The sequence below is a fragment of the Oryx dammah genome, unplaced genomic scaffold (genome assembly GCF_014754425.2).
Source record: "Oryx dammah isolate SB20612 unplaced genomic scaffold, SCBI_Odam_1.1 HiC_scaffold_5, whole genome shotgun sequence".
NCBI lineage: Eukaryota > Metazoa > Chordata > Mammalia > Artiodactyla > Bovidae > Oryx > Oryx dammah.
This window is the reverse complement of record NW_024070189.1, coordinates 48,488,820-48,514,305: the sequence shown is the minus strand read 5'-3', so window position 1 is coordinate 48,514,305 and position 25,486 is coordinate 48,488,820. Positions and strand designations below refer to the sequence as shown.

Below are 25,486 nucleotides of genomic sequence, written 5' to 3'. Positions count from 1 at the left end.
TCCCATCACTTCAAGGCAAATAGAAGAAGAAACTATGGAAACTTTGAGAGACTTTATTTTTGGGGGCTCCAAAATCACTGCAGATGGTGACTGCAGCCATGAAATTAAAAGATGCTTGCTCCTTGGAAGAAAAGCTATGACCAACCTAGACAGCATATTAAAAAGCAGAGACGTCACTTTGCTGACAAAGGTCCATCTAGTCAAAGCTATGGTTTTTTCAGTAGTCATGTATGGACTGTAAAGAGAGCTGAGCCTTGAAGAATTGATGCTTTTGAACTATGGTGTTGAAGAAGACTCTTGACTGTCCCTTGGACTGCAAGATCAACCAGTCAATCTTAAAAGAAATCAGTCCTGAATATTAATTGGAAGGATTGATGGTGAAACAAGCTTCAATACTTTGGCCACCTGATGTGAAGAACCGACCTTCTGCAAACGACCTCACTGCAAACGACCCTGATGCTGGAAAACACTGAAGGCAGGAGGAGAAGGGGATGACAGAAGATAAGATGGTTGGATGGCATCACCGACTCGATAGACATGAGTCTGAGCAGGCTCCAGGAGTTAGTGATGAACAGGGAAGCCTGGCATGTTGCAGTCCATGGGGTCACAAATTGTCAGACACGACTGAGTGACTAAACTGAACTGACTGAGGCATGGCCTAAGGCCCTGCTGGCTTTATCTTCGAAGCTCAAAGATTCAGTGATTTGTGACTTTCAGCATACAACTTCACTCCTTGAAGACAGTTTCCTCAGGTGCAAAATAGGGAAGCACAAAGATGACTCTCCAGGCTGTTGGAAAGAACTAAAATTTAGATATTGGATATGAGCTCATCAATGCACACAGTAGGGCTCAATGAATCCCCCTTCACATTCATGGCTAAGGGGCTCCTTCCTTCTTGGGTCTGGAGAGGCCCTGCCTCTCCTGTGAGGCTTAAAGAAAGCCCTGCCAGGCTTAAAGAAAGGAATAGGTGGTGGGACCTAAAAATCACTCCACTCCAAAATCACTGCAGACGGTAATTGCAGCCATGAAACTAAAAGATGCTTGCTCCTTGGAAGAAAAGTTATGACAAACCTAGAGAGCATATTAAAAAGCAGGGACACTTTGCTGACGAGGGTCTGTACGGTCAAAGCTATGGTTTTTCAAGTAGTTGTGTATGGGTGTGAGCGCTGGACCATAAAGAATGCTGAGCACCAGAGAACTGATACTTTCGAATTGTGATGCTGGAGAAGACTCTTGAGAGTCCCTTGAATAACAAGGAGATCAAACCAGTCAATCCTAAAGGAAATCAACCCTGAATATTCTTTAGAAGGACTGATGCAGAAGATGAAACTCCAATACTTGGTCCACGAGCCGACTCACTAGAAAAGACCCTCATGCTGGGAAAGATTGAGGGCAGGAGGAGAAGGGGGCGATGGAGGATGAGATAGGAGGACGGCATCACTGACTCGATGGACATGAAAACTCCAGGAGACAGTGAAGAACAGGGAAGACTGGTGTGCTGCAATCCTTGGGGTCGCAAAGAGTCAGGCACGATTCAGCAACTGACGGACAGGTGGGACCTGGGGAGGAGAGGTACACCTGGGAGCTGGCCGGGCCCTTTATCCAATCCTGTGCTGTGCTTTAAACTGTTTCTGTCTCCCACTCCAGGGAGAGGAGAGGTAGCAGACACTTAATCTCATTCTCCCCAAAGACCTCCCGGTGTTGGCTGCCAGCAGGGCAATGCCTGAGCTGGGATACCTTTGAGAGTGAAAGGAGCATGATTTGTAATGTATATGCTGGGCTTGCTACCAAATATGGGTTCAGTTCCACAAACCAATGCATATAATCATGCTTGCTCAGTCATTTCCGACTCTTTTCGACCTCATGGACTATAGCCCACCAGGCTTCTCTGTCCATGGAATTTTCCGGACAATAATACTGCAGTTGGCTGCCATTTCTTACTCCAGGGGATCTTCCCAACCCAGGGATAGAACCCAAGTCTCTTGCATCTCCTGCATTAGCAGGCAGATTCTTTATCACTGCACCACCTGGGAAGCCCTAGCTAATAATTTCCCATCCTACCTGTGGGCTCACTGGACCCTCACAACACTCTGAGAAGTCAGCCAAGCCCAAACTGGCTGATGGCCCACTTTACAGATAGGAAGCCAGAACATTTTCAAGGTCATACTTCTGGGGAACAGGAACCCACATGCTCATGATCTAAGTTGCTAACTATCATCACCATACAGTGGCACTTGCCCTATTCTTTCCCCTCACCCCAAAGTTCTTATTAGGAACTTTCATCCCAAGGAAAGAGGCATGTTCAGGACCACTACTAGTCTAGAAGGCCCATGAGGCCTGACTCTGTCATGAAGGTCCCTCACTAGCTCTGTGAACTTGAGTAACTCAACATCTTTGTGCTTTAGTTTCCTCTTCTGTTAAATAAGGATAATAACCTCTTCTCCAGGTCACTGTGTTGAGAAAATATTAGCACCTAACCCAGGATCTGACACACTTTAGGTGCTTAATAAATATTGGTAGGTTAGGTGATTGAATAAATACCTGGCTATTGGCTGTTCATTTGTTGGCAAGAGTGAACAACCCATATGGACAAGTCCATAAATGTTTACCAAGCCCCTACAATGTGCCAGGCCCTACGCTGAATGTTTTCTATGCACAAACTTCTTGGATTCCTCACATCCTTGTCAGGAAGGTAAGTTTGTTGTTACCACTTTCCAGACAAAGAAGCGACAGCACAGAGAGTTTAAGTAACATGGACAGGGTCACACAGAAAAGAGGAGGCACAGGGATGCTGGAACCTAAGACCGGGCTGTTAGTGTTTATGTGCATGGCCTGTCTCCCTCATTGCCCAGCTAGGGAGAGGGAGGCCCAGAGAGGGCAGAGTACTTGCCCAAGGTCACGCAGGGGGCGACAGCTGAGGCCTCAACACCGAGGGCGTCCTTCCTAGACTCCCCTCCTCAGGCGCTCGGGGCCCCTCCAATCCGCAGCTCTGCTTGCGGGGGTGCGCATCCCTTCCCCCCGCCTCCCCCTCCTCCTCTGTCCATCAGTCAGCCCATCAGTCTGGGAGTCTACACCGGCTCAGCGGTGCGCCCCTCCCCAGCCTCGGGCGCTGCGCAGGGAGAGGCAGGGCGTTTGCAGCGCCCAACCCGCGCCCCACGCCCGTAGCAGACGGCAGCGCCTGCGCCCGCGGCCCCCCAGCCGGTGTGCGGGAGTCGCGGAGGCCAAGGCGCGGCAGCCGGCCAGCGACACGATCTCTTGCTCCCTCGCCCGCTCTCTGCGCTCAGGAAAAGCCAAGCCGGGAAGCCCTAGCGACCTGCCTTCCAAGATGAAGAAGCTCCAGGGAGCTCACCTTCGCAAGGTAGGGCACGAGGGCAGGGACGCACCTGAGGGAGGGGTGCAGGAGCCGGCCCCCTCTCGAGCCCCCTGGGAGGGTTGGCGAGGACACCTACACTTGGCTCAGGGCTCTCGAGGAGGCCGGCTGAGCTGGATCGCAGGGAGGGGCGGGGTCACGGTCTGCGCGGGGTAGGGGGGGGGGTGGCCTTCCCCATCTGGGGGTCCGGATGCAGTGTGACGGCGGAAGTGGGGGAGGGGAGGCGGGGAGAGGCTAGGGTTCATTGGGCCAAGTTCTGCAAACAGGTGTCTGCAGCCACAGGAGGCGGGAGGTAGGGGTGCTGGGGCTAGGCACGCGCCCCTCCCCAGTACCTGCATCCCTTTCCCCCAGGAGCTAATTAGGGGAGTGGGGGATGCTGGAATAACTGAGACAGCCCTGAGCTGGGTTAATGGGGGTGGGGGCTTGGACCAGGTCCTTATCTGTGCACTCTACACTGAAGCAGCCTCAGGGAGCCAGCAGGGGCACTCTGGTTTCCTGCAGGTGCTTCTGCCCCTGCAGCGCCCACCACCTCCTTCCTCGCCACTGGCTTCGTTCTCCTGGCAGCTTTAGCTTCCCTGCTAAGACCCCAGGCTGCCCCTCAGCAGGACACAAGGGAGGCAAAGGCAAGGAGGGAAGAAATGCAAGACCCCACAGCTCAGGAGGTGGGGTGGAAGCTGGCATGAGAGAGGAGGCCAGGTCTCTGTATTCCTAGACACGGAACTCAGCCCCTCCCCACCTTGTCCTTGGGGTTGGACCTCCCAACCAAGTTGCAAGTGCATAAGAAGGGAGAGTCTTGGGGGAAGTTTCTGGCTTTGGGCTTAAAAGTACCAGTATTAACCAAGAAGTCCAAAGTCATGGGTAGTATTTCTGCAAATGCCGCTTACCCGGTGACTTTGGGCAAGTATGTTGTCTAACCTGGACCATCGCTGGTCCCAAGTGAGGGGCACCAAAGCAGGCCCCCCCAGTCCTGGGGTGGGGGGATACCATGAACTCACAGCAGCTGGTATGTTGACTGTCCCCTCTCCCACAAGCCACACCCTCACCCCCAACATGCACTCATTCAAGCTCTCTGCCCTGGAGCAGCTGAGTGTGGAACTACTGTGATAAATGGGTTCTTTTTATTTACTGACATGAGTGACTTGTTAGGGTCATTTGTGGATCTTTTGCGTCTTAAGTCCAGCCGCTGTTCTTTTCCATCCTACTCTCTCCTCCTTCCTCTCCCTCCTCACAAGAGCCCCCACCCCTCACTGGCACAAGGCCACTCATTATGTAAATATCCATGTTGTGTGAAACCTTATCTCAAGTAATTCTCCAACAATTCTGGGAGCTGGGTCTTATTATCCCCCATTTATAGACAAGGAAACTGAGGCACAGAGGGGTGCAACTTACTGCTTTCCTGAAGGTTAAACTGAGCAACCTAAAACCAACAGGGCAGGGGTGGAGCCCTTGGCCTCAGGGTCCCTCTCTTGGTCTTGAAGAGAAGGGGGCAGGGAGTGATGAAGTACCAAGTGTGGCAAAGGAATGGTGTTGTTCAGAGAGGAGCATACAACTGAGAGTCAGGGGTCTGGGTCCTGGCTTTGCTCTGCCCTTAATTTACCATTTGACCTTGAGCTCACCTCTTCTCCTCTGAAACTCATTTCCTCGTCTGTACAATGATGAAGTCAGACTCCAAATTCCTATTGTCTCTCTCATCCTGAAGAAGGTATGAGAGCCTTGGCTTGGGAAATCCTCCCCTCCCAGACCTGCTGCTGCTGGTGACTACATTTGCTGGTCCCTAAAAGAGGGGTGCGGATCTGGCAAGCTCAGATTTGTGTTCCTCTGTGACTCTGGGTGGGGAGTGGGGGGATCAGGGGTGGCAGCCTCACATTCAGGCAGACATGTGAAGCTGCTCATTAAGCTTCCAGCCTGCCCCATTGATTTGGTTGCTTTCCTGTCTCTCAGTTAGTTCCATCCTTGCTGTGCCAGCCCCCTGGGATCTACCCCATGGTTGGGATGGAGGTACCACATGGGTTTTGGATTGGCTCAGCTTTGGAGGACCCCATCCTCTGTCCCTGGAGCAGAAGCAGGTTTCCCTCTGACTGGGGGAGGAGCTGACAGCATCCTGCTCTTGAAACTCTTGTCACCATGGAAACAGAGAGCCAGGACCGCTCTGTGAACACAGAAAGGGCAGCAGCTTCTCAGGAGGGATCAGAGGAACCTCATTATCGGGCCCTCCTGCCAGCTGGCCTGAATGGGACTGGGAAGTCACAGGGTGTCAGGCCTGCCTCCCCATCCAATACCAGGGGCCAGTGTCAATGGCTGCTACCCTATCCCTCTTAGAGTTCACCTGGGAGGGAGTGGCTCCAGAGGGCTGAAACCCATTCAGCTGGAGAGGGAAAGGGGAATCAGAGGGAAGAGGTGGGTTTCATACAGGTCTGGGAGCTGCTGCTACCTTTACCCCAGCATGTCTGAGATCACAGCTAAGAAATTCCCAGCAACATACTGGTTTCAACCCTTAGAGCCCCGTTACTTGAAAAGCAGCTTTTTCATGCTCTTCCTCATTGTCACCATCACCCACAATCATGCTAGGCTGCCCCCATCACCACTGCCCCTCTGGCCGATAGCCAGCCTCAGGCGGGATCACCGCCACAGCTGTCGCTATCACTGAGGGCCCAATGCTGTTACCACATTTCTGCCACCGCAGCCAGAAACTTCCAGTCCTGTGACACCTGGACCCTCCTTTCACCATCCTCATCCTAGCACTTGTCAGATGACAAGTCACCAGCAAAGTGTCCTCTGTCACCTGATGTGTATGTAGACACCTCCTTGGGCTGGTGCCAGGAAGGGCAATTTTAGGAGATAAGACCAGTTGGGTAGAGCTGTTTGCTGAGTCCCTGTGCTTGGACCTGATCTGATTCGTGACCACTGCAGTGAAGTCTCCTTGGTGAATCTTGCCTCACAGACCATCAGAGCCAGAAGACTACTAACTAAAGATTATCTAGATCTGCATTTCTGCCAAGTATATCCTGGCATGCTAGCTCCTTGAAACCCTTTTCTTAAGTAGAATTGGAGGATATTTGTCTGTTCTAGACCCTACTTGGAGAGTCACAGTGCACAGTGGCCCATTAAAGGATATGACAAGTCCTGCAACAAAGAAACCTGTTTTACCTTGTGATAACCCAGCTTTCCCTAAACTTTTTTGATTAAAAAATCCCTTGTTCCCTCAAACATCTACAAACATTTCAAGTGATTTGTTTTTGGAAATCTCCTCAGTGTCCATATGGGGAAATTAAGGCTCAGAAGAGTCTTTCCTAAGGTTGCATAGTGAATGGGCACAGACCGGGGGTGAGAATCGTCATCTCCTGATGTCCAGTCTAGTGGAATCACAGTTTCTCATGGTTGTTCCTTGGCAGGAGGCAGGAGGTCCTTTTTCCTCTCTGAAAACCATGACACTATTTGATAACCTGCCTTCTTTGCAGCTCTGTTCTCCTCTACATGGGACATGGCTTTCAGAGTCAAGCAGAAAAGGTCTAGCTGCCCCTTTTCTCCTGCCCTGCTCCCAGAGGCACTTCTGGGAGCTGCTGTGTGAATTTTAGACAGTCATCCTGGGGACTTTGGGCTTCCTTCTGGGTCCAAAGCCCAGACAACTCACGGACACACTACCTCAACATCCCTTAGGCCAGGATTCCAAGCACCCTGAGGAGGGCCTCCATCTCCCAGCCCCAGCCTAAAGGGAGGATGCCCAGTGAACTTCTCCACCCTCCTCAAATTATGGGAGGGGATCTTAGGGACAGCTGGTTTCCATTCCCCTCTGTGCGAGCATCTCTCCTCCGGAGACAGGAAGGTCACAACTTCCTTAGACAGACTGGGGCTTCAGTAGCTTCTTCCTGCTTCAGAACTAAAATTCACAGTCCTCAGCAGGCCTCTTTGAGCCACACAGCATACATCTAAACCCAAGGGAGCCCACGTTCCCTCCATGCCCCATCCTTTCTATGCTAAGGGCCCCGCTTCTTCCTCTTGTCCTCCTGTAACTGCTTTTCCTGAACATGCTCCAGTCCAGCCACCTGCTTTTGTGCACATGCTCCAAACTGCTGGTATTGTTCTTAAAATATGGTGCTCAGAATGGAGTAGCGGAACTTGGCACTGGGTGATTGAAGATCTGGGCCTCAGCATTAGGAAGCCTGGACTGGAGACCTAGTTCTCCCACTAGTCAGCCTTGTAAAAGCTCTGGATGTGTCATTGATACCTCTTTGAGCCTCAGTTTCCCTTTGATGAATACTTAGCTCTCAGAGATTCCCAGGTGGCTCAGTGGTAAAGAATCAGCCTACCAATGCAGGAGACACAGGTTCAGTCCCTGCGTGGGGAAGATCCCCTGGAGGAGGAAATAGCAACCCACTCAGTATTGTTGCCTGGAGAATCTCCATGGACAGAGGAGCCTGGCAGACTACAGTCCATGGTGTCGAAAAGAGTTGGACACAATTGAGTATGCGTATGCAAGTACCTCTGTTTGTACCTAGCTCTCAGAATTGTTTTGGGAATGAAATCAGGTAATGTCAGTAAAATGTTTCACACAGTGAGTGCATGATAAGTGCTCACACATGGTAACTGTTATTAAGATCATCATCAAAATAGGAACATCACTTGATTTCACCTCTGTGTTAGCCAAACTAAGATTAAGGTGGCTTTCTTAGTGCCAGAGCCACCCTGATGCTCTCAAAAGTTTGTAGTCACCTGAAATCTTGAGGAGCTCCTGCCGTGGAGCTGCTCGGCTAACATTAGCTCCTGGGCTAACGTGTCAGCCCAGGGTAACAGTGAGAGCAGTTGATTGTCTGAACCAATAGAGTTCTTTGCAATTAGCCCTGTTTGAGTTCATATTCTTATTCAAGATGAGGGTGGGGGTGAGGGTCCCAGTTCAACCTGGCCTCGCCTTTCTGTCTCACCTCTTTGCTGTCTCTCCCTGGCAGCCTGTCACCCCAGACCTGCTAATGACCCCAAGCGACCAGGGCGATGTAGACCTGGACGTGGACTTTGCCGCAGACCGGGGGAACTGGACAGGCAAGCTGGACTTCCTGCTGTCCTGCATCGGCTACTGTGTCGGCCTGGGGAACGTCTGGCGTTTTCCCTATCGAGCCTATACCAATGGAGGAGGTATGAGCCCGATGCCTGCATGAGGCGTGTCGAGGCCAGTGGACCAAGGCTCAGGGTGGAGTGAGGTTTTAAGTGACCTTGGCCACTGTCCCCTATGTGACCCTGGGCTGATTAGTTGAAAGCGGTGACCTGGGCTGGAAGTAGGCGCTCACCCGGCCTCATCACTTTTCCTCTCTCAGTCTCTTCCTTCCCCTCTCATCCCCAGGGTAGATACTCACTCAGTTCTCTCCCTAAGCCTTGGCACTTCCTGGGCCCTGAGTGATGGGCAGAAGGGGCTGCCTCCGCTTTGTGATAAAGAGCTGTATCTGCCTGTCAGTGGTTACTGCGCTCTCGGTATTCTCTGCATCCCTTCCTCTCCCACCTCACCTCCCTTGGAACCTCACTCCATCAATCAGTTACTCCTGGGTTCTTAAATCTTCAGTCTAGCTTTGCCTCTTGGTTCCTTCCTTTCAAGCTGCAAATACAACATCTTTTCCATCTTAAATTCTCTGTCCCTGCTTCTTCATCAAGTGGCTATTCTAAGTCTCATCACCAATAGCTGGGGTTGAGCACTCACCATCTGCCAGGCCCCAGGCCTGCCTCACTTAACCCTGATGACAACCACCTGGGTGGGCACTGTTGTTTTGATGAGGCAACTGTGCTTGGAGAGGCCAGGTTCCTTGCCCAAGGTCACACGCTGGCGACCCAACGTTCCACCCCAGGGTTATCATCTCCGGAGCCAATCTGTTCCTGCCAGCACTCCGTGTCTCCTCCTGTCTCTACCAAACTCCTTAAAGAAGCACATGTTGGCAGAGCGACAGAAATGCAAGGAAAACTAGATGAAGCGAGGACAGATGAATTGGGATGACGGGGAAGTATGGGATGAGTGCTAGCCTCTGAAGCTCCGGGAACTCGGGGATGTCCACAGTGGTCTCTGCCCTCCCTCTCCCTGGTTCCCGAGGCTTTTTCTCTCTGTGTGCTGACCTCATTTTCCCTGGATCAGACTTCCTCCCTACAGGTGTGTCGGGGGTGGCCAAAGACAACTATGGAATGACTTCATCCTCAGAACTGTTCCCTCTGAATGAATCTATGTTGGATTACAGGGAAGGTCTCTAATTGGCCTGCCTTGGGATATGTGCCCAGGAAGGGTGGGCAGGGTTTGGCTGGTGTGACTGGCAGCCCTTCCAGAGCCATATGGTGGTGGGCAGTCCTGTAAAGGAGTTAGCTGCCAATATGAGAAGAAGAGGAAGAGGGATGCTGGGCACAGGCGACCACAGGTGGCAGCCACAAGCATCTGAGGCGGCACTGGGAGGAGGGGAGGAGCAGGTAGACAGGAGGCAGACTCTAAAGGTCATCGATTTCTGTCCTGAGGAGTTTGTGCTTTATCTGGCACGGAGTGCATTCATTCACTCAGTCATTTGTTCATTCATTCACTCAATGTCTGTCTGAGCCTAGTCCTGGCCTGGGCACTAGGGCTACAGAGGTAAGTAAATCCCATATGTCCACTTGGCCCTCAGTGATCTCCTGGCAGAAAAGAAGACAGTCCCGCAGTGCCTAGCCCCACGTGAGAAGTGAAGGTGTCTGCCAGTCATGGGAGGGGGTGGGGCTAGAGCTAGGCTTTAAGGGGAGCTGACCTCCCATCCCTATACCTTCCCCTCCCTCCCTCCTCCTTGCAGGCGCCTTCCTCGTCCCCTACTTCCTCATGCTGGCCATCTGCGGCATCCCCCTCTTCTTCCTTGAGCTGTCTCTGGGCCAGTTCTCCAGTCTGGGACCCCTGGCCGTCTGGAAAATCAGCCCCCTCTTCAAAGGTGAGGCCTTGGGGTCGGTGGGCGGTGTTGAAAGCCTGAGGGAGGCAGGGAGGTTGCCCCCTACTCTCTGTCCTTTAGGCAGAGAGGGAGGTGAAATCTAGAAAGGGGATGGCTTCCTTGGCCTGAAGGCCGCCCCTCCCCCCCCAGGTGCCGGCGCGGCCATGCTGCTCATCGTGGGCCTCGTGGCCATCTACTACAACATGATTATCGCCTATGTCCTCTTCTACCTCTTCGCCTCCCTCACCAGCAACCTGCCCTGGGAACACTGTGGCAACTGGTGGAACACGGACCTCTGTCTCGAGCACAGAGGCTCCAAGGACGGCAACGGGGCCCTGCCCCTCAACCTCACCAGCACTGTCAGCCCCAGCGAGGAGTACTGGAGGTCAGGCCCCTGCTGGCCCAGCAGCAGTCAGGGAGGGACAGGGGGCAGCACTGTGCCCGTGCTCCTATGGGGCTCTACATGCGCCTCAAAGGCTGAGTTCAGGTGCTGTGTTGGATGGACTCTGAGTTCTAACCCCAGTTCTTCACCTGACCAGCTGTGTGGCCTTGAACAATTTATTTGGTTTGTGATGCTTTATCTTTGAATCAGGTGTGATAGTATCTGAAGGCTACTGTGAGGATTAAAGGAAAGAAACCATATAAATTGTGCTGCTCAGCCTGGTGGATAGTGAGTGCTCAATAAATGCTAGCTGATAGTAATGATGTTGATGATAACAGTCATTGTCAACATCTGGAGGCTCAGTTTCCTTCTCTACAAGGGGTAGTAAGAGTCCCTGCTTCATAGGATGGTAGCAGTCAGTCACTCGTTTATTTATTCAATCTGTGTTTATTGAGCACCGACTATATTAGTAGGCAAAACACTTAGCAGACACCATGGTCAAACAGGACCATCTCGGGTTAGTCTAACAGGAGAGAGGAGACTCTAGGAGAGTAAAGGGTTGCTTGATGATGACACAGTTAACTCAGAACCAGCCACATCACGAGCCCCTTTGAGTGGTGGGGGTCAGAAGGGTATCACTGCCCACTGGCCTGTCCCAAAGTCCCACTTTATAGCTGAGAAAACAAGGCCCGGAGGCTTGCTCAGTACTTACTGGCAGAGGCAGTACTAGAATCAAGGCCTCCTGATGCTTGATCCTGTTCTGGAACATTCCAAACTAGCCTTGTTCCTAGGTAGGGACCATTGGCTGACCAGAGGACACAGACCAGATAACCATAACCCTTTGCCTGCAAAAGGCTACTCTCTTAGGAGTTTTCTCCCAAATGAGCCCCATGTTTTTAAATGTTTTAGCCTCCAACCTGCATTTATTACATAGTTCATTCATTTGTCCACTTGAAATGAATCTAAAGTGTCTGCACCTGCTGAGGAATATGTCTGACCAGTGGGGAAGGACAGGCTCGGGTCTGCAACTAAAAGCCAAAGAACATGACATGGTCACTGGCAGCTGCCTAGGGTCTCCATGGCAATGCTGTGGCCTGCTACATCACTTGGGGAGCAGGCAGGAAGCAGATGGCACTGTCACAGGGCTTCACTGAAGGGAGTTGGGTGAGTGGAGGGACTTCACAGAGGTGCGGGGATCTACATGGAAATGTGAGGCACCAGGGACTAGCAAGAGGGACAGTCATACCGCCCCTGAGGCAAGGAGGCAGTGTTATCAGAATCAGGGGAGATCGAAAGCCTCAGAGGAAGGGCCACCTAGCCAGTGCTGTGCTGTAGAAAAGGGAGTCACAGCCAGAGCCTCTGATGGTGTGCGGGCGTGCATGCTTACACATGTATACACGCAAGTGTGCAAATACCCTAACCCATCATCCAGTCTCCAGCTGTTGCCTCCCATTGGCCAGACCCATGTGGAGACTGACAAGGAAGGAGCCTGGGTGACATTGTCTCTAGAGGCCCAGCTCCTGGGCGCAGAGCTGCTCAGAGAAGGACGGAGAGGAATCAGAGAATAGCTAGGATAGCCTTGCGGGCCGGCCACAGCTTCACTCCATGTCTGTGGAGCATGGCAAGTGGACCAGAGGACATTCAAGCCTTGTCTCCCACAGCCGCTATGTCCTCCACATCCAAGGAAGCCAGGGCATCGGAAGTCCCGGGCATATCCGCTGGAACCTCTGCCTTTGCCTGCTGCTCGCCTGGGTCATCGTGTACCTCTGTATCCTCAAGGGTGTGAAGTCCTCGGGCAAGGTGAAGCTGGGAGGCCCTGGAGGCCTGAGAGGCTGGGAAGGGCGAAGGCTTCCTGGAGGAGGCAGGGTGTGGACCGAGCCTGAGAGGATGGCTGGACTTCAACTGGGAAGAGGGGAAGGGAGAGGACATTGAGGGGAGGGGGAAGGCGCTGCCTGAAGAAAGATGTGGAGACGGGGCTGGATGGCGGCCAAGCTGGCTCACTAGACTAGAAACATGCCAAGGGCAGGACCTATCTGTTATTCAAGCTTGTATCCTAATCTAGTGCTTGGCACTTTGGAGAAGCTCAGCAAGTGTTTGTTGAATGCCTGGAGGGTGCGCATGAGTCACAGCTCTTTGAAATGCAAGGACTAGAAGCCAGTTATTACACTCAGTTGGAAAGTCCAGAGGGTCTGCTTCAGGTACAGCTGGATCTAGCGGTTCAGATCAGGAATGTTGTTCTCTTGGTCTCTCAGCAATGCTTTCCTCCAGATTGACTTCTCAGGCTTCATTCTTCATGAGGTTGCCCCTAGCAACACCAGGCATACATCTTTCCTACTTAGTGTTCTCCCTTGCCCTGCTGCTGCTGCTGCTAAGTCGCTTCAGTCGTGTTCGACTCTGTGTGACCCCATAGATGGCAGCCCACTAGGCTCCTCTGTCCCTGGGATTCTCCAGGCAAGAATACTGGAGTGGGTTGCCATTTCCTTCTCCAATGCATGAAAGTGAAAAGTGAAAGGGAAGTCGCTCAGTCGTGCCCGACTCTTAGTGACCCCATGGACTGCAGCCTACCAGGCTCCTCCTTCCATGGGATTTTCCAGGCAAGAGTACTGGAGTGGGGTGCTATCTCCCTTGCCCTAGGTTTCAAAAATCCTAGAATTGAGTCTCACTGGATAGGTGGGTCTTAGACTCATCTCTGGACCAGTCACCCTGGGCAGAAGGGTGGAGTGCTCTACTTGGCTGGGCCTGGAGCTGGAAATTGAAACAGCCCCAGGTGGAAAAGTCAGGCAACTGTTATGCGAAAAAGACCAGCTAGAAGCTGGGAAGACAAAGCCCACTGTAGCTTATGGAGGGTAGGAAGGGCCAAAGAGCTGTTTTAGGAGTTGGAAACCTTCTGAGTGGTTTACTCAATCATTTATAAATTAGAACTTATCTCTCTGCAAAGTGCTGAGATGTTGTCCATGAGGAAAAGAACTATTAAAAGAAAGGTTAGAAAGCATGGAGACCACTAGAAAGCCAGGGGAGGTCATCGTGGTGCAAGCCAAGGCAGTGAGGGGCTTAGGACTTGATGGTGTTTGCTGAGGGTGAAGCTGGAGGTTTGGAAACAGGTGGAGACAGGACAGAGGAGAGTTTGGGCATGTCCAATGTCTGATGACCATGCAGGCTGGGTTTGTGTGAGGGGAGGGGAGGAGTGGGGGGGCCTGGACCAGGGCGCAGGGCTGGAGAGAGTGGATGGGTGGGAATAGCTCTGGGAAGCAGTGATGTGTGGTGGGAGTGAGGGAAGGAAAGAGAGCATCACAGATGGTGGCTGTTTCTAACTTGGGCTACCTGAAGGTTGGGGAGGTGAGTCAGTAAGATGGGGGTTTCTGAGAGGAGGAGAGAAGAGAGAAGGTCACCCCTTCTGTCCCCATTTACTGTCTCTCAGGTGGTGTATTTCACAGCCACGTTCCCCTACCTCATCCTGCTCATGCTGCTGGTCCGTGGAGTCACCCTCCCTGGGGCCTGGAAGGGCATCCAGTTCTATCTCACCCCTCAGTTCCACCACCTGTTGTCTTCCAAGGTGAGACCCTCAAGGCCAGCATGTAAAGCGAGAGGTCAAGCTAGGGAGTGGAAAGAAGACTCCCTAAGGAAAGGGAGTGGGGGGGAGGATCTTCCACATGGTGAATCCCCTGTACCAGACATCGTGCTTGGCACTGTGTGTCTTTTCCCTTTATTATTATATGCGATCCTATGAAGTAGACATTATTCTCCCATTTTACAGATGAAGAAACTGAGGCCCAAAAGAATTAGCAGGTCACACAGCTAGGGAGCAGCAGAGTTGGGATTTCCTCCCAGACCTGACTGTAAAACCCAAGGACAATATTAGTAATAATAATAGAAAAATGGTCCTGACAGGTAGCATTCTTACTTGTGGGTGGATGACTATGCCTGCCCCTTGCTCTAGCATTGTGCATAATGTAGTCATGTGATCCTTACCACCAGCCTATGAGGCAGGTACCATTCCTATCCCCTCAGTACAGACGGGGGACATGAGGGCCGGAGAGGTAACTGGCCTGAAGAGTCTACACAGCTCGAAAGTGGGGGGACTGGGATTCAAATCCAGGTTCCTCCAACTCTAGGGAGGCAGTAAAAGGGTTACAGGGGCTGATTGTCAGTATACATCTACTGAAAATTTATACAAGGCACTACTTTCTTCAGAACTGGACCAAGCTTAGAGAGTATCTTCTAGATCCTAGATGGGGAAACTGAGGCCCAGAGAGAGGAAGGAACTTGACCAAGTCCTGCAGTGTTAGAGCGGGCCTTGCTCCCAGGTGCTGTCACTCATTAGCCAGGTCCTTCATCACAGCATCCCTGGGCCTGTCAACCAGCTCTTGCCCTACCTCCTTCCCTCTCTGGGCACCACAATGTGCCAACCTCTCCTCTCTGCCCTCCCTCTGCATCCTTCCCTGCCACAGGTGTGGATCGAAGCTGCTCTTCAAATCTTCTACTCCTTGGGTGTGGGCTTCGGAGGGCTCCTCACCTTTGCCTCCTACAACACATTTCACCAGAATATCTATAGGTCAGTGCTGCCTCCCGGACCCCGGCAGCTGGAGTGGGTAGGAGAGTGGCTCACCGGGGAGGGCCTTGTGGGTGAGGATGGAGGCCACTCACCCTGGCCTGTGCCTGGACTTCTCCTGGCAGAGACACCTTCATTGTCACCCTGGGCAACGCCATCACCAGCATCTTGGCTGGCTTTGCCATCTTCTCCGTGCTGGGCTACATGTCTCAGGAGCTGGGTGTACCTGTGGACCAAGTAGCCAAAGCAGGTGGGCGGCTGCCTGGCCCTGGTGGGTGGAGGGTGCATCGGGCACAGCTGGGCTGGGCAAGTGAGCATATATGTGGACTATACTGACAATCAGGATGGGTATGGTGTGTGTGTGTGTACATGCATAGCATGCATGCAAATGAGTGTGTTTGAGCTGTTTTCTGAGTGTTCAAGGGCAAAAGGATGGGTGTGCAAATGAATATGTATCAACCTGTGTCTGGAGAGAAGTGGCTTTCTGGAGGAGACTGTCGTGTTTTGTCACATCTCAGGAGCTTGCCTTGCTTGTCCAGATGAGTCACATCCTGTATGGAGATGCCTGTGTAAGTGCATTGAGGGTTTGGATGATGTTGTGAATCAGTGTCTTACGCCAATGGGAGTATCTGAGTGTGTGTGTGTACGTGGAACTGTTCGTGCAAATGATTGTGTACGTAAGCGTATTCAAATGAGGGTTATATTTGGTCTTGTGTTTACTCATGTACTATTAATTCATTTTTTAAATCAACCTGTGTTTATGGAGCACGGACAGTGTGCTGGCCTGTGTGTTAGGAGTTAAGAAAGTGTTGGAAGTGTGTAGTGAGTGTACATCTCTGGGTTTGGCGCAAGTGGGTGTAAGTAGTAATCATGTGTGTTTAAGTACACGTGTGGGGCCCCACGTTCCCCAGGCTGCTGACTCCGTGTGCCCTCGGCCCAGGCCCTGGCCTGGCCTTTGTCGTCTACCCGCAGGCCATGACCATGCTGCCTCTGTCACCCTTCTGGTCCTTCCTGTTCTTCTTCATGCTGCTGACTCTCGGCTTGGACAGCCAGGTGAGCTGCCCATGCCAGTGGGCGTGCCTTGTGGTCCGTGTCTGCGGTGTGTGTGTGTCTCGCTGCATGTGTTATCCGTGTGTGATGGGGGTGTCTCTGTCTGTAGGTGCATCTATGTTTGTGTGTATCTGTCCAGTGTGAGATGTATGCCTGTGTATCTGTGTATGTCTTCACATGATGTTTCTGTATGTATGATATGTGTGATGTGCATATGATATGTGTGTGTTTGTGTGTATCTGCATCTGTGGGATGGACCTCTCTGTGTGTGTTTGTATGTGTGTGATGGGGGCAGAACTCTGAGTCCCCTTCTCCCCCCAGTTTGCCTTCTTGGAGACCATTGTGACAGCTGTTACGGACGAGTTCCCATACTACCTTCGGCCCAAGAAGGCTGTGTTCTCGGGGCTCATCTGCGTGGCCATGTACCTGATGGGGCTGGTCCTCACGACGGATGTGAGTGGTGCTGTGGGGTGGGCAGACAGCTGGTGGGCAAGGCTGGGGCATACACCTGCAGCACTGTCTGTGGCCAGGCCAAACATGCCCCAAGCTACCTGCTTCTTCCTCTGTGGGAGGAAGCTAGTCGCTTGTCCTATGACCCAGAGTTCTGATTTTAGAGTCTAAAAAGTCTTCAAGCCTTATTCCTGCACTAATGAGTGACCTCAGGACAGTGGCTTCACCTTCCTGAGTCTGTTTTCCCACTGATAAAGTGGGGTCTACATATGGGCTATCGGCTTGTGAGACTCAAATCGGATGGTGTGTATAGAGGGCTCGCAGGCAGACAGCAGTCACACTTTATCATCTTGCCCTCCCTGCTGGCCTGCTTGCTCCCAGCTCACTTCCTGCCTGGAGAAGGGGCAGCATTGGGGATCGAGGCTGGGATGAGGGCACTCCAGAGCTGTGACTTGTGTTCCAGGGGGGCATGTACTGGCTGGTCCTTCTGGACGACTACAGCGCCAGCTTCGGGCTGATGGTGGTGGTGATCACCACGTGCCTCGCCGTCACCCGGGTGTATGGTGAGAGGGGCTGTGGGAGGCGGAGTCAGGCTCCCCGCTGTGGGAGAATGGGAGTCTACCCTGGAGCCCCCCTGCACTGGGTCTCTGGTCCCAAGGGCCAGGGTTTCCAGTGGGGGCAACTGGGGTGGAGGAGGGGCTGATGGTGCTTGTGAGGCTGTGGGTGGGACCATTCCCTTCCTTTCCCCGTGCAGGCATCCAGAGGTTCTGCCGGGACATCCACATGATGCTGGGCTTCAAGCCGGGCTTCTACTTCAGGGCCTGCTGGCTGTTCCTGTCCCCAGCCACGCTCCTGGTAACCAGGATGGAAGGGAGGGCTGCTGGCTGGAGGCTTAGGGGTGAGAGCAGGGCCCTTCTGGGCATTCAGTCTGGGAGGACTGCCCTGGCCCTCAGTGGACCTCTGTCAGGGCTAGAGGATAGAGTGAGTACCAGGATCCCAGTCTACTCCCCTCTCCCGTGGTGTCCCCAGCTTTTGTAGCTGTGCTGGGCCTGGCCCTGCATTTGACTGGCAGAATGAGTGGGGCTTTCTTAGGCTTCAGAGCTTTAGGGCTGGGGTGGTGAGGCTGTGCTTCTTAGCCTTGGATTTGGAGCAGCTCAGGGATAGGCCATCTCAGGCTTTGGCACTGGGTCAGCTCTGGACAGGGCTGTCTCAGGACTTGCAAAGGCTCCAAAGATGGGCCAGCTCAGGTTCTGGTATAGCTTCAGACTGGGCTTTCTCAGAGACTGGGTGGCTCTGGGCTGGGCTCTCTCAGGCCTTGGGATGGCCCTGGGCTGAGCTATCTCAGGCTTTACAGTAGCTCAAACCTGGGCTATCCCAAGCCCTGGGGCCTGCCCGAGGCCCTCTGTGATGCTGGGAGCCCCCACCTGCAGGCCCTGCTGGTGTATAGCATCGTCAAGTACCAGCCCTCAGAGTATGGCAGCTACCGCTTCCCAGCCTGGGCAGAGCTGCTGGGCATCCTGATGGGCCTGCTGTCCTGCCTCATGATCCCAGCCGGCATGCTGGTAGCCGTGCTTCGAGAAGAGGGCTCGCTCTGGGAGGTGAGTCTGCCCCACCCCTGCTTGCCCCCAGCCCCCAACCCCATGGCCCTGCTCTGCGCCCAACCTCTAGAGCAGACAATCTCTGCTCCAACACCTTTTTCAGGGCCTGCAGGGTGCTTTTAACTGGGAAGAGCATTTTTTTCCTAACCAGTAGCCTGAGTTGTGAATCAGCTCAGATCGGCTTGGGCTGCAGCAGGCCCTGAGGCCAGAGTCTTGTTCTGTGGCCCCTCATACCACGCGGGGCCTCTGGCAGGGAAGGGGCGCAATCCAGAGACCACCAATGTTGGCCAAGGCTCCGCTGTCATGGGGGAACCTGAAAGGACAAGGGGTTTACGCACCGTCCCATGGTGAGTTGTGCACGGGTCAGAATTTGAACTTGGGTTGCTAGCTTTCCTGTGGAACTCCGGGTCTGAAGCAACATTGAGGGACCCCAGGGATGAGCTTTCACCCTCCTCCTGTGACCAGGAGCCCTGCCCATGGCCAAGGCTTTGTGGGGAGACCCAGGAAGCATACAGAGTACAAGCCATTTGGCATGGGATTCTGCAGGCTCAGAAGACGGGAGGAGGGGCCCTCTGTGGGTCAGTGGACGTGCCGGGATGCTGTATGGCTGCTGAAGACCCACCCCCTCTGAACCTCAAGTGCCCTCGGCATGCTGGGTCCTCCGCTTCTGAGGCAGTGGGCGGGGAGTCCTCTGGTGGCAAGAGGGTGTCAGAGTGAGCAGGGCTGAGTGAGCATGCTAGGGCCCAGAGACAGCCTTGGGACACACACACATACACGCCCACCATCAGAAGTGTGCTGGAGCGACCACCACTGCTTCATGAGAGCTAACTGTTAAATATTCAGGAAAACTGTGAGCCAGTTGTTAAATCGTTGATAACGTGAAATTGACAAGGGTGGGAATAACTGTAACAGTGAAATTGGCTAGGAATCAGGACTCCTATGCCCCTCCACTCTTCCCCAGCCTGCTAACCAGCACACTGCTGCCCCCCTGCTCGTTCACCTTCACTGTTCCTTGGCTGTCCCTCATCCCACCTTCCAGTTTCTGAATAGAAGCTCAGAGCCCTTCCCTGGCAGAAGTGGACTGTGGTCACATAGCACGGACCACAGGGGCATCCTGGAGTCCAGCCACTGCTCTGTCTCCAGCTGCTGTGTGACTTGAGGCAAACCCCTTCCCTCTCTGAAGCAGGAGCCCCACCTGTGCTGCTAAAGGAGACTTGTCTCCATATTGAGAGCCAGGGTGTCTGCGGAGAGAAGGAGGAAGTTTATGGTGCCCAAGCCTGGCTTTGACTCCCTCCTGTCCCGCTGCCACCACCATCCACAGTCAGGAAGAGGGGCCAGGGCACTGGGGGCTCTGTGAATCCCACAGAGGAGTCACTGTCCAGCTCAGGAGTGCCAGCTTCAGAGACCAGGGCTCCCAGCACTGACACACTAGGATAGGAGTCCTGGGGCTGCCACTTGCCAGCTTTGGGATCCTAAGCAAGTGAGTGCACCTCTCTGAACCTTGCTTTCTCTGTCTTTAAAATGAGGGCAGTGTCCTTACCTGTCAGGGGACTTGCCATGATCATGAAGGTGGTTTTCCAGGGTGTGGTTCATCCAACGCACTCCAGATGTGCTAACCCCTGTGATTTCCCCAAATGCAGAAAACTCGACTGCATAATTTGCGGTAGTGGGGGACTGAGTTCACGCTCTCCCTAGGAAAAAAAGGGGAAAAAATAAGTATAGTGATACCTGCCCATAGGGTTGCTGTGAGAAGAAAAAAAGCTCATCAACATAGTCAGTACTGTGAGACACAGAAAAGCATGGTATTTTTCAAGTTCAGGATGCGGTCAAGACTGCCTGGGTTCGAACACTAGCACCACCACATCCCCCCTGTGCGACCTTGGCCAATTTAACTAATGTCTCAGAACCATTCCTTCAGATAGTATCTATGGGCCTGGAGGTAATAATACTACCCTCCCACAGGGATACTCTAAGGATTACATAAGCCCATCCTCAGCACAGAGCTGGGACGCACGAGGCTCAGTTCTAAGCCAGTTCAAAATCGCCTCAAAATCAGGGGTGATTTTGCCTTTAGGGGACACTGGGTAATGTCTAGAGACTTTCTGATTGTCCTGAGAGGGCAGGGTTAGAGGAAGAATGCTATTGGCATCTGGAAGTCAGGGATCCTGCTACACACTGTTCAGTGTGCAGAACTCCTCTCTAACCACAGTTAGCAGGGCTCTCGGGTTGAGAAACCTGGTCTAGACACTAGAGTGCAGCTGGAAACAAATTTCAGTCCTTAAACTCAGGAGCTTGTATTTAAATGCTGGAGACAGACAATAAACAAACATATGAAGGCAGTGGTAAGTATAATACTTAAAAACAAAACCAAGCCAGAATACAGGAATAGAGAGTGAAGGAAGTTCAGGCCAGGGTGACTACGGGAGACCTCTCTGAGGTGGTGATACAGACCTGACTAAATTGCCAAGGTTAAGATGTCTAAGGGGAGAGCATCCTAGGCAGAAGGACAGTCAGTGCAAAGGCCCTGAGGCAGGAGGAGCTAGCATGTTTGAGGCCAGCAAGGAGGTCATTGAGACTGCATCAGAGCTGGTAGAGAGAGTGTGGCAGGAGCCAACATCACAAAGATAGAGAGGGGCCAAGACGCGGAGGCCAGGTGAGCACTTTGGATTTCATTCCCAGTGAGATGACAAGTTTTTGGCAGGTTTTTGATCAGTGGGGTAACATGCTTCCAATAAACACATTTAAATGGACATCACTATGCTTTGGGTATGGGGCTGTGCGAGGCCCTTAGCCCAGGGCTCACATACATTATCTCCCTTGGAACCTACACCCCATGGTTCCACTTACTGTTGGTGTCTTTCTTCACTGAAGAGTCTGGGGCTTTTCTCCCTGGCAGGGCAGGCAGAGAGCCTGGAAATGTGGTTTGAGGAAGATGGAACCCTAGAATGTCCAGGCTTAGTTATCATCTTAGTCAGCTCCCTCCTTCCATGGAAACTGGGCTGGGAGAGGGAAAGGTCAGAGTAAAACAGGCAGAATGTCAGAGATGGCCACTCTGGGATTTCCCTAGTGGTTCAGCAGTTAAGACTCCACGCTTCCAATGCAGGGGATGTGGGTTCAATCCCTGATCAAGGAACTAAGATCCCACATGCCACCCACTGTGACTAAAAAAAAGAGAAAGAGGCATGGTCCTTCTGTCTCTATCCTTCTAGGGCATGGGTGTCCCACCAAAGCTCCCAGCTCTTCAAGACTCAGCATCTAGGGAAAGGGACCCAGAGTGGACTCCCAGACTGCCTACCATGTAACCACAACAGCAGCCACCATTTACTGGGCCTCACTCTGTTGCCAGCACCCTGCTGAGAGCTTTATCTCAGTGCCTTGCTAACCATCCTTTGAAGGCATCCTGTTCCTGAGGTACAGACGCTGGAAGCAGAGCTTAAATTTCATGCCCAAAGACCACCCACCCAACTTGTGAGCTGCAGGGCAGGATTCTCTCCACTTATGTGACACTCCTCTGGGGAAGTGACAGCACCCCCTCCCTTTCCCCAGGTTTTTGCAGACTAATCCAGGTGACTTGGTGAGGGTTTTACCAATGCTCAGCCGCAAGAAGCACTCCACCAGCCCTGGTTCTTACCCCTGTGGTTGCTTTGCTGCAGCGGCTTCAGCAGGCGAGCCGGCCGGCCATGGATTGGGGCCCATCACTGGAGGAGAACCGGACAGGCATGTATGTGGCTACGCTGGCCGGGAGCCAGTCACCCAAGCCATTGATGGTGCACATGCGCAAGTATGGGGGCATCACCAGCTTCGAGAACACGGCTATCGAAGTAGACCGTGAGATTGCAGAGGAGGAGGAATCCATGATGTGAGACGGAAAGAAGGCAGACATCAGGCCCTGCCGGCCCCCAAGGAGAGCTGCACACCCTCTGGGGTGCTGAGAGGCCTGAGGCTGTTGGAGGCTGCCATGGTGATGCTGGTCCCCAAAGCAAGTCCTTCTTGTGAACTCTGCCTCTCCCAAAACCTCTGTCTGCTCCCTACACACACACAGACATTCAAAGCTGAGATGAGCCAGCTCAGCCCTTTCTTCACAGACAGACAGACTGAGGCCAAGGAGGAGGGACTTACTCAAGGTCACATGGCAGAGGGGGCCGGACCCCAGGCCTCCTAACCAGCAAGCTCCCTTTCTCACATGGCAGCTGGCACCACCCTCTCATCTCTGTTCAGGACTCAGCCCCCTCTCTTTCCCTAAGGGAGCCTGCCCCATATACTTCAGTGTAGCCGGAATCTTGAGCTGCCAGGGACACTTGGGTGTCCCAAGGTTCATGAGGCCCCATCAAGGGTTAGCAAGTCAAGTGAGAGAAAGATCCCCATGGGGTCACGGGTGCAGGCCAAGTTTTCTAAAGGAGGTAGGGCCTGAGGCCCTGGAGGATGGGCAGATTTGGGGAGAGAGAGAAAAAGAGGAGGGCAGGGTGGGGAGGGCCTCTGGCCAAGGTGCTCACCCAGCCAAGGTATGGAGGTTAGAATATGGCCCTGTTTTCCTCCCATGGGGCCAGGAGGCAGTCCAGGGAGTGACCAAGGGCACGTGAGAAGGGAGAACGGTGGGAGAAGCAAGTGTTTTCAGGTTACAACAGGTTTCAGGTGTGAATGAAGACTGAGGGAGTGGGGGAGTCAGGGACATGGGCAGGCAGGGCGTTTGCATGATCCTGTGCTTTAGATAGAATATATACTTCTGGCTCAGTGAGCAGGGTGGAGGTGGGAAGCCTGTTGAGGACAGAGCACAGGGGCCAATGCCTAAGCTAGGGTGTTAAGTGGGTGGAGGGAAGGGGAAGGAGGAGGACCCCACAACTTCCCTCACTGGAGCCCATTTCCTCCTGTGCGGGGAGCCGTGGACACGCTTAAGACTGGAGGAGGGGGCACCTTAACTGCCCTGTAGAGGTGGAGACAAGGGGTCAGTCAGGACCTAGGGCCCCTCTCCTCCCCTCTTCCTTGTCCTGGCAGCCCTCACTGTCTCCACCAGCTCCAGGCATTGCTGGGGAATTGACCTTGGCTATGGACCACCAGGCAACTAAGAGACTTGGAGCTGGTTCACACTCATGACTGTCTGGTCCCAAAGCTGCCCACTTTGCTTCAGCACGCGGGTCCCTGGGCATGGGCATGAGGGTAGAGGCAGAGAGCAACTGACACCCCAGGCCTGTGACCTGGAGACAGGTTACCCAGAGACTCTGGCATCTTCAATCCCCAGGCATGGGAGGGGCTGCCCTAGGGTCCCTCCTTCCCTGAAGGGTGAGGGTGGGGTGGGAAAATGCCTGAGCAGCTTCCCTGCACATGGCATCCTCTGTGGGGCAGGGCGGCCTAGAGTGGTTGTCCAGCCTCTGTGCTCTTTCTCTCTCCCGTCTCCCCAACTCATCTGTGTTCTGTTGGCTTATTGTTAATAAACACCAATGAAGTCATCTTCCTTACCTTGCCTCCTTGCCAGTGAAAGCCCCAAGGTGGGCAGCACAGAACTTCCTGGTTCTCAGTGGACAGATAAGGAAACTGAAGCTCAGCTGCCACCTTTCCTGGCCCTCCTGGCCTTACACTAGCTTTGCGATTTGTCCAAGGCAGGAGTGGGTGGGTGGGGCTTAGGAAGGATGATAAGGAAGGTCCTTAATGACCACTTAGTCTCCCATTATACATGTGGACAAACCAAGGCCCACCAAGGGGTAGAGACTTGCTCAAGGCTACCCAGTGGAGACAGACAGAGCTGGGGACAAACCAGGGCCCACCAGTCCTCTTCTTTTCCCTGGCTGGCTGTCCTCCTTTCCTCCCCAGGTCTTCCTCAGCCTTACCTGCAGTAGCAGCTAGAGCTCCAAGAGAGGGACTGGGAGGACCCAGGAGTTTCCCAGGCTGGAAGAATTTCCTGGTTCTACCCACCCCCATCTGGCAGGACCTTGCCAATATAAAAGGGCCCCAGGGCCTTTCAAATGCGAGGCCCAGGTGTCTGCAAAGGCTTTGATTGGGGTAGAGAGGAGGGGCTGCTGCATATTTTGGATATTAATAAATTTCCCCTAACAAAGGGTCAGAGCCCCCTCTGCCCCACCCCCCTTTGGGGCTCTAGGTGGGGGAGAGATGGGTTTGCTAATTTGCAAAAGATGCAGGAATGGCCATCACAATTCAGAAGGCTTCTTCCCACACTCTGGGGGTGGGGGTGGGCTCAAGCCTTGCTCACAGAGTCCCTGGTGCCTAGCCTGCTCAGAGCTGCCCTGGGCCTGGAAGAAGCATGCTCTGGACTTGATCTAGGACTGAGCCTGGGCTCTAGGACTGAGCTGTAGGCCTGGGTCCTGGGAGTCAGGAATGGAGGATCCTAAGACTTTAGGCTTTTCTTTTCCTAGATTCCAAGTCTGCATTTGGAGGATTCTAGGTTTCTACAGAACCCCACCAGCTTCAGCCTCTCCAGCCTCACTCACCTGCCCTGCTTCCTCCTGCCTCTGCTTCCCCTGCTCACTGCCTTGCCTCTGGAGCTCCTGGACTGTCCTCCCTGGCCCAATCTTCCAATCTTTCCTATTTTTCCCATTCCTGCTGCTCCCACAGCCTTCCCTGCCATGCCACACTTCTGCTCCCTCTGCTGCCCACACCGTGTCCCCACTACTCCCATCCTGGTCACCATATTGACTTCATATCTCCCTGCCTTATACCAGATGCCAGTTAGGCCCCGATTGCAGTGGGAGCTGATTGGGGATCAGGGACGACAGCTGGAGGAAACCCTGACAGCACAGTGCTCACCTGAGAGGAGACATCGGCCCTGCCTGGAGTAGAACCCTAGCCTGGAATCCTAGAGTGTCCCAGCAGGTGCCAAACCCAAGTGCCTACAGGGACTTGGGCAGAGAACCTGGGTGAGCAAAGCTGTAGGTTTGAGTGGGAGAGTAAGTGGCAGCTGACCCTTAGTGAGTGTTAGAGAGACAAGAGGGCCTGGTGCAGATTGTGGTGAGCTGGGAAAGAAGGTCTGTCTCTCTAAGGGAGCAGCTACCCTTCAGAGTGTGGGCCCGGGTTGCCAGATATTCTGGGTTTTTAAGAGAAGAGTGAAATCTGGAGTTTTACAAAATATGTCCCATTTCTAAAAATGATTCGGAAGGTATAAAGCAGCATGGCTCAATTAAGGCCTCCTGTTGGGCTCTCAATGCAGGCCAACAGCTTGGCAGACTT

At 53.2% G+C, this 25,486-nt stretch overlaps 1 protein-coding gene and 1 non-coding gene across 2 annotated transcripts; both read left to right on the top strand.

Annotated features, from left to right (window-relative positions):
- The first annotated feature begins 3,238 nt into the window (after nucleotides 1-3,238).
- On the top strand, nucleotides 3,239-23,759 carry SLC6A7 (solute carrier family 6 member 7). Its single transcript, XM_040239597.1, has 14 exons — nucleotides 3,239-3,358; nucleotides 8,314-8,497; nucleotides 10,153-10,284; nucleotides 10,432-10,666; nucleotides 12,325-12,463; nucleotides 14,082-14,216; nucleotides 15,112-15,215; nucleotides 15,338-15,462; nucleotides 16,153-16,265; nucleotides 16,584-16,715; nucleotides 17,176-17,275; nucleotides 17,467-17,567; nucleotides 18,143-18,310; nucleotides 21,964-23,759. The coding sequence occupies exons 1-14, from the start codon at nucleotides 3,326-3,328 to the stop codon at nucleotides 22,171-22,173; spliced, it is 1,911 nt and encodes a 636-aa protein (XP_040095531.1). The 5' UTR covers nucleotides 3,239-3,325; the 3' UTR covers nucleotides 22,174-23,759.
- Nucleotides 19,843-20,005, top strand: LOC120864955. Its single transcript, XR_005721293.1, has one exon. It is a non-coding gene; the product is annotated as a U1 spliceosomal RNA (small nuclear RNA).
- Nucleotides 23,760-25,486: the final 1,727 nt, after the last annotated feature.